The 9,118-nt window shown below is 29.0% G+C and overlaps 1 protein-coding gene across 1 annotated transcript in view; it reads left to right on the plus strand.

The window, feature by feature from the left end:
• Positions 1–8,618, plus strand: part of LOC117178234 — a 56,960-nt gene extending 48,342 nt beyond the window's left edge. The window contains exons 12-13 of the mRNA XM_033369562.1: positions 2,372–2,656; positions 8,380–8,618. Of these exons, the coding sequence (XP_033225453.1) occupies positions 2,372–2,656; positions 8,380–8,618 (524 nt within the window). The remainder of the gene's footprint in view (positions 1–2,371; positions 2,657–8,379) is intronic.
• Positions 8,619–9,118: the final 500 nt, after the last annotated feature.

The raw sequence follows: 9,118 nt of genomic DNA on the forward strand, positions 1-9,118 counted from the left end.
CAGCCTTGGAGGAGATTATGTTGAGAAATAAAAAAAAAATTCTTAAAAACGTTGTTTTTCTTGGTCAGGCCGGAAACTTATCAATCCACCCTCGTATATAATCAAAGCCCATCGAGAAATTTACTCACAAAATATATACAAAATTTAGTTAAACTTTTTATAAATAATATTCGCATGTAATTTTTGCAAAACATTAATTTATAGAAAAATAGTCATAGCTTCAACCAACAAAATAAATTTTCGAATAGAATATAAAAGTTGCACAAAAAATGATTTCTTAACAAAGTGATTCAACCAAAATTTTCAAAAAATAGGTGAATCCTTAAACAGAGAGAAGATTAACTTTCAAGCAGCCAGGAGCATTTTTATTCAAAATATGTTTTTGACAGGAAGTCAATTTTTTGAGAAAATTATACTTCAACTTTTATCCCAAAACATACGATGTTTCAACGGAACATTTGAAGTTTTAATAAAAAGGGATAAATTAACAAAAAATTGGTTTACTTTTTATACAGACAGTTCCATTTTTATCTAAAAAAGCTGTAATTTATACTAAAATAGATGAATTTTTAAAACAAAAAGACAAATGATCAAAAAAATAGTTGAATTTTCATCCAAAAAAGATTTCAGTTTGACTTTTCGACATAAGAATATAAGTTTTAACTTAGAAAGAAATTTTCTGTGAGAATAGTTACGTTTTTTACCCAAAAATAAGAATTTTCAACAAAACAGTTGAATTTTTAACACAGAATAAAATACTTTTAAACAAAATTTTTGAATTTTGAACCAAACCGTTGCATTTTTATCGAAGAAAGATGTCATTTCTAGTAATATAGATGAACTTTTAAAATAAAAAGACAAATTTTTGAAAAGCAGTTCAAGTTTCGACCAAAAAAGGATTTTAGTTTGACTTTTTAGCTTAAAAATATGAGATTAAAAGATAAGTCAATCTTCTATAAAAAAAGGTTTAATTTTCGACCAAAAGGGATGCATTTTCAACAAAATTGATAAAGTTTGAAGCAAATAATAAAATATATAACTAAAAAGATAATATTCTGGAGGAAGCCACTGCAAGAAAATGAATATGGGTGGAAGGCAAACAAATTACTAACACGAATAATATACCAGGGCGACCGTGAAACTTTATTTTTAATTTTCTGTAATTTCTCACTAACCAATTTTTCATTTTCCTGACCAGATTAATATTCAAACAGCGAAATCTAAAGTTTGCAAAGTTTTTAACCTAGAATCGTTTCTGAACTAAATAAAATTATTTAAAATTGAAATTGAAAAAGTTCCAAATTTATTTTACTCTACAGTTTAAAATTACAGAATTTCTCTATATTTTACACGATTATTGTTCTTTAAATCCCTGACTTTTCCCTAACCAATGACATTCCTTGATTTAAAAATGTATCACCACCGATACTGAACCACCATGATTGGTCTGCTAGCCGAACGCGCTTCGGAAGCGACTGCGCATGCAACTGCGCATTCTTTCTGTTACGATTACCACGCAGGAATAATGAGACCCAACTGCCAGTGGGAAGGCTTTCGAAACTGGCAAAAGAAACATTACTGTGAGTGGCAGGCACATTGTAGGAAGATCTTAAATTTTCGTGCGCAGGTGCGCAGTTGTCCTCTTCCTATACGTGGAAAAGTGTGCGAGTGAGAAAATTTGTCAAATTGACGCACCTGAGCACGAAAATTTTAAATCTTCCTGTAATGTGCCTACCACTCACGGTAATGTTTCTATTGTCAAATGGTGAAACAGAGTTACACCTCCTTATTATTCCTTCGTGACGACAACTTTTAGTTCTGTTATCTTTTAGGAATTTTAACAAAATATTCGTTATTTTCAGAAACCGCTTCTAAAGTTAATTACAAATTTTGTAATTATACTACAAAAGTTACTGAATTTCGTTTTTATCAACCTAATTTCGTAAATTTCAATTACTTTAGTATCTTAAATGTGTTCGAATTTATCCGAACATTTCTAACAGTGCGGGAATAAACAGCCGCCTGAATCCGAAAGTCAAAATTCAATACAGATTTCCACATTCCCAGTTTTTAAATTTCCAAATTTCATAGTATGTAGCTTTTTAGTTTTTAAATTCTAAACTGTCTTAAACTCTTAAAGAGTTCCAAATAAAAGGTTCAATTTCCAATGCTTCAATTTATATTAATCAGAGTTTCATTTTTCCTAGGGTTTTTGGGTATTTTGGTATAATATACTGGAAAATGATTATACTTTTTTATCATTTATTTTGAATTTTAAAAATAAATAACAAAAAAGTATGAACCTTTTCCAGATATCTTGAATTATTCATTTTTTATATTTTCTAAATCACAAATCTTTAATTTTTTACAGGATTAAAAGCTGAAAAACCTACCAGACAACATGATCGATCTTTCGGTTATTTAAGACACAAAGTTTTTGTGTGGGATGATCGGAATAGAATGCCTATCTATATGGAGTTAGCAAGAGGGAATACAAAACCAACTGAACGCGATCTTAAATCTTCCACGATTGACGAATATCTGGCGCTTGAAAAAGGCGTAGGCTATTTTATTGTGACCTGGTTGGTTAGTGCCCACGGGGGGAAACTTCTTATGGCAGTTAGAAATGAACCAGACTTCAACTATCATCCAGATTGTAAGAATTTATGTAGTAAAAAATAGAACTAAAATTTGGCTAATTCTGGGTAGGGACATAATAATTAATTTTTTTTCAAGTTTTAAAGTTAAATTGGTAGGCCTCGGTCTCGTTTAATAAATTAAAAATAATCCTCATAGAAGCATATGGTTTTAAAGACAGTGCCATGCAATATTTTCAATACTTAACTGAGGAATTGTTAGTAAGTTTCATGGCAAGTGTGAACTGGCGGCTTTTTTAAATAAGCGCAACGTTTTTGTGACAACTCGCATATTATTATATGAATATTATGGAAATATTCCAATACTATATTTTCGTAACGTGTCACACCGGACACTAGTTACAGCAATATGGCGCGAGTTTCAAAAAAGCGTTCACAGAAGTCACGCACGACACTTTAAGAATACAGTACAAGTCCGATAACTTTCCAACTTCGGGGCTGTAGGCGCAGAAAATTCCAAGAACTGCGGACTTATTGGATGCCCCCTCTACTAGCACGATATTAGGTGCGCGCATGCGTAAATCATGCGCGCAAATCATTAGCAAAATAGCACACGTAGTGGGAGAACCACAATTAGTATGCGTGCCGTACCCGTCATGACGTTTTAAGTTAAGTGTAAACTTAACGGACGGCAAGTTATCGGACTTCTACTGCAAATCGTAAATGGCGTGATTAAATTATCTCCATGCAAAATCGCGTTTTGATTTGGCGATGATGGGTACGTGAGCTTTTATTATAAAATTATGAATGAAGGTAAAAAAACATGTCAAAAGGACTCAAGTGTATTTTTTGTTCAACGTAAACGATAAACGCGACTTCGGTGCTTGTACAGCCTACGGAAAGTGTTAAATGGCTTTCCAAATATGGTGACGCATGCGTACTACGAGAATGCCCATATCAACCCGTATCAGGGGGCGGGAATGCGCTTACCGAGCGCTTCCGGGTTCTGGCTTAATTACTCCAAAAGCCCACAACAGACTTGTTGTGACTAGAGTTCTGGGCCGGTTATATTACTTTGTAAAACGGTAAGGAGAATGAGAATATTACCGAGAATATTACCGATAATATAACCGAGAAATAAATTCTCTGAGAATTTATGAGAATCTCAGAATTTATTTTAATTGATAGAAGACTGCACTTTTTCGTTAACTTTTCGGTTAAAAATTCAACTCTTTTTTTTACAGTTTCTCTTTTTTATTTTAAACTTTACCTGCTTTAGCAAAAATTTCATCTTTTTTTGGTAAAATTTCAAATGTTTGATTAGAAATTCAACTGTTATACTATTTGCTTGAAAACTTAACTATTTCCTAGAAAATTCACATTTTGATAAAAATTTATATTTTGGTGTTGAAAAATCGACTGAAATATTTTCTGGATAGTTCAGCTTATAAAAAAAATTTGTTTTTTATTACAAATTCATTTGTTTTTGTGCAAAATTGATCTTTTTTTGGATAAAAATGCAACTATTTGGTAGATAATTTAACTATTTTGTTAAAAATTCAACCGTTTTAGTTTTAAAAATTCGTCTTTTTGGATTAAAAATTCAATTTTTTTTCGTAGAAGCTTATTTTTTTGACACAAAAATTCAATTTTTCATGTTACTAACTTAACTGGAATCTTTTCTGGATGAAAACTCAACTTTTTTTTAATGAAAAATTATTTTACTTTACGATAAATCTCATATTTTTTGATAAAAGTGCAACTATTTGCTAGATATAAATTGAAAAAAAAAACAAGATTAATTTTCAAACAAAAAAAAATTATTTTCAAAGAAATAGATGAATTTTTAACTAAAAAGAAAATTTTCAATAATAATCATTTTCACCTAAAAAAATGCAGCAAAATATTTAAATTTACGGAAAAAATTCCTTTTTATCAAAAGAAAAAAACAAGTTTTGAATCAAACAGCTTATTTCTTAACAAAAGAGTTGAACTTTCAACGAAGCAGTAATTTTATTTTCAACCTAAGAGATGAATTTCTAAAGAAAATTATTATTATTTGATTTGAATACTTGAATTTCTAACTAAGAAGAATTTTTAAACAAGGTGAATGAATTTAAAAAGATAATTTACTGAGCTAACTGGAATCTTTTTTTGATGAAAACTCAACTTTTTAATGATAAAAAATTATTTTGCTTTCAGGTAATTTTCATATTTTTTTATACAAATTCAACTATTTGCTAGAGAATTCAAGAATTTTGTTAAGTATTCATCGCTTTCACTTAAAAAATCCTTTTTTTGGATTGCAAATTGAAGTTTTTGGTAGAAAATTATTTCTTGTTAAAGAAATTCGTAGTTTTATCGTGAAAAGTCGACTAAAATCGTTTTCAAAAGAAAATTCAACTATTTGTTAGAAAATTTATCTTTTTAATTTAAAGCTTCATCTTTTATAGAAAAAATTTCATTTTTGGTATGAAAATGCAACTTTCTGGTTCGAAATCGCCCTTCTTTGATTGATAATTCAACTAATTTCTTTAAAACATTTGGTTAAATGGCATTGTTAAGAAATAACTTTTTTGTTAACGATTTATATTTTTAGTTGAAAAGTTATCTCGTTTGTTAACAGTTTAATTATCTTGTTATAAATTAATCTTTTTTAATTGAAAGTTTAACTACTTGAGTCAAAGTTAAGCTATACCGTGATTTTTTTTATTGAAGGCTTATGTCTAGTTCCAAATTTAACTGTTTAGTGGAAAATACATCTTTTTTCTTAGAATTCTTTTTTTAATATAAATTGGAACTTTTCCATTTATTTTTAAGATTTATATTTTTTGGTTAAAAATTCGCGTTTTTTGTTGTAAAAAATAATTTGTTTGTTTGATGTTTTTGTATAAAAATGCATCAGTTACGTGGAAAATTAATTTTTTGTTGAATTCATATTTTTTGTTTGAAAATTGTATTTTTATAAAGAATATTTGTCTTTTGGTTTAAAGGTTCAATAATTTAGATAAACTTTTTTCTTGAGTGAAAAATCTTTATTTGTTGGAAATTCTTCTTTTTGGTTTTCAAATTCTTTTCTTTTGTTGTATAAATTTCATTCTTTTTTTAATAAAATATGAGCTATGACACTTTGTTTCTTGACAATTTATCTTTCTGGTTGAATAATTAACTATTATGTTAAAAATTCAATTATTTTGTTGAAAATGCAGTATTCTGTTAAAGAGTTATCTTTTAAAGTGGAAAAAGCTTTTTATGTTTAAAATAAACTAATACATTTGGAAATTTTAGAGTATATGAAACACTGTAATGTCTGAATATGTCTGAACTAGAAAATAATGTGTATTCAAGCCCTAAGATAACCTGAACAATAAAAATATTGTTAAAAAGAATAAATTCTTGAATTCTTTTGAATTCTTCTGAATTCTTCTAAATTCTATCATATTCTTAGTTATATAACCTGAACTTCAATTCTCGGGAATTTCAGAACTCTAGTTGTGACCAACGACGTTCGTCAATCTTGCACGAGTGCAAAGTTTGCCGCACGAGATCATACAATTTGCCACACAGTGTAAGAAGGCGAAAAACGATTGCAATAAACAAATGATGCTACTCACTAATGTTGATTCTTCGCAATGAAATGTTACTTCTGTATCATCAACTTAAAAATGCTTTTACCTGTGTAAAAGCAAACTGACATCATGATGATATCAGCCATTTATGTTTTTGCACGTATTTCCGCGCGGCTTGAATTTCAATTCATTATCTATTAAAATTTTTTAACAATAAATCTGGTCTGTCGCATGAATCACGAATATCAGTCATTCTAAGACTGTGCAATAATGACGCTGAATAATGACAAATGAGAGGTTAGAATCATTACTGGAGCTGCGATTGCTCCACTGAATTTTCGTTTTAACGATCGAGAATGACACAAAAACTATAATGTGTGAGAACAGGAGAGGAAAATATTTATATTAAATCCGATGAATATAGGGGGCAAAGGAAAGATACTACACTTTGCGTTAAAAATATCGACTCACCAATCCGCTCTGAATTTCTCTTTCTATATTTGTCAACTACGTGCTTACGTGCCATTGTCCGTGCTTACGTGTCATTGACGTTGCTTACTACCGTGCCCTTATTAGTAACTTATTCAACGCACCGCCAGACGCCGCGAATAATAATTTCGAAAAAAAAACACTTAATTCTTACGGGTACGGTATTCTAAAAAACATACCTAAATTTTCACTAGCGAGTGCTGTTTAAAGACATGAATTTGAGGCCCTCTAATTTTGTTAAACAAAAAAATTACAAAATTTTCATTGCAGGCGGATATACACATTGAAAAAAGTTAAGATTACCTCTTTTTTAATTACTGAAAAGCTTGTGTTAATTTCAATTATATAGGAGCTATAAGTTTTTCACTTTAAAGGGTTTAATGCTCCCCAAATTCTGTATAAAATTAATCCAGGTTGAAGCCAATTGGTCTATTTTCTAAATAAATATTGCAACAAAGTGTAAAATTCAATGATTTCTAAGAGTTTTAATAAATTCCGTAATCATCAATATTTTTAAATATAGTTGGTCATATTTTAATTTTTTTTCTCTAGTTTTTGGATGTATCAAAAATATAACTATAAAATATCTATAAAATGACATTATTTTAAGACATTTACATTAATTATTTTTGTTTTCTAACTTCATTTCAAGTTTCTACTGAAATTATATCAGATAGCTTTCCTAACTTTAATAAAGGGTTGCTTTAAAGTATTTTTCCATTTAATTATTATCAAGGGACTTTGAAGGAAGTCCAGGAAAGGTAGGGTGTTGCTTTTAGAATTTGTTAAAAAATATTCGCAGTTAGGGTCTATTGAGGAATGTCTTCTAAAGGAATTGAGATGAATTATTTTGAATATTTTATTTGTTTTATAAGCTTTAGCTTTTATTATATCAGATAGGCTTTGTTATTTTGGTAAGGGCTTCTTTTTAGGAATTGTTTGAATATATTTTCTTATTTTGTGTGTTTGAGGACAGTTTTGTAAATATATAGGGTAAATGTTTTTTAATTTTTAAATTAGTTCCAATTTCTAGTATTATTAGCCATCTATTGGATCACCTGATTTTGTCATAACGCAGCCCTGTTTTTAACCCCGACAATTAAAATAATAAAATAATAACATAACTAGAACCTAATTTAAAGTTAGTGCATGTAAGGGAAAGCGGCGCACATTTCATTTTGAATTCTCAAATGCAGTATTTGCTTCTTTCATGTATAAAATATAGAAGCTTGCAACACAACTATGTAAAGCTTTATGTTCAAAATCCTAGAAGAAGAAATATCCCGTAATCCTTTGTTTCCTGAGAAAATTTTTGCAATTTAAAGAAGTAGTATAAAACGTTAATCATTTTTCTATATCTATTAAAGCCTGTTAAAATTCTTTGAGGCCCTCACAAAGATTAGAAATTTCTTTATAAAATTATAAATTTTGTTTTGATCTCTGAAAAGCCCTTAAAATCTTTAAAAAATTATTATACCTTTTAATGGTTTAATTAATTATTTTACTTTCCCTTAGAGTAATGGTTGCACTATGTAAAATAATATCCTGAAATTGTATGTCGAGCAGTTGTTCAATTTAATTGTTCATACCTCTCGACGTAAAATTCTGAATAAACGGTGTACTGCTTTTCCCCAAATATCAACATTGTTTTGTTTTGTGCTCAATTTTGAGATTTACTTTTATCCACTTTTTTAATTTCGAATATTTATTTTATTTTTGCAAAGCTGAAATCCCCATGGGAATGGAACATGCCGGCACGCACCAGATGTTTGGCAAAGTCGTTGATACGTATTACGATAAGGAGAAGAATATTTACCACTCTCGATTTAAAAAATACAATATAATTCCAAATCCGATTGAACTTTTAAAATACCAGATTGATGTAAAAGTTAAGGAATATGGTGACATAAAAGTGATATATTATAAACTGAAGAACGAGGGCCCCGTTATAGGATTGAAGTGAAAGAATGAATTATTTATGTGTAACTTCATCCCAAAATAAACGACGAAAATATATGAAAATGATGTAATATTTTTCTGATTTTTACCTACTCCTAAGAACAAACATAAGTACCAACAAAATTAATATAACTGTCGTCTTAACCCTCAAAGTGCATACATGGTAAAAATCGCGATAAAGTGTGTCGTGGGTGTTAAACATCCCAGCGTATTTAATCATGTATTGCTTACCCCCATTGAACATTTTTTCTAATAAAATTATCCGATATAGTTTCAGGTATCTTTTATAAGCTAAATTTGATTTTATTGCCATTTATTTATTTTAGGTTTGTCGAAAAAATTATTGAAAAATGTGAAAAAATTGTTTTTTTTTACTTTAAAAATCATAACTCACGCAATATTAATTATTTCAACCCAAAAATTTATTCATATACTTTTGAAATAGTCTACTTTAATAAAAAAAATTGCAACCTGGGTGCTTTTAAGAACGATGTTTATTTGCAT

This window comes from Belonocnema kinseyi, chromosome 1 (assembly GCF_010883055.1).
Source record: "Belonocnema kinseyi isolate 2016_QV_RU_SX_M_011 chromosome 1, B_treatae_v1, whole genome shotgun sequence".
NCBI classification, from domain to species: Eukaryota; Metazoa; Arthropoda; class Insecta; order Hymenoptera; family Cynipidae; genus Belonocnema; species Belonocnema kinseyi.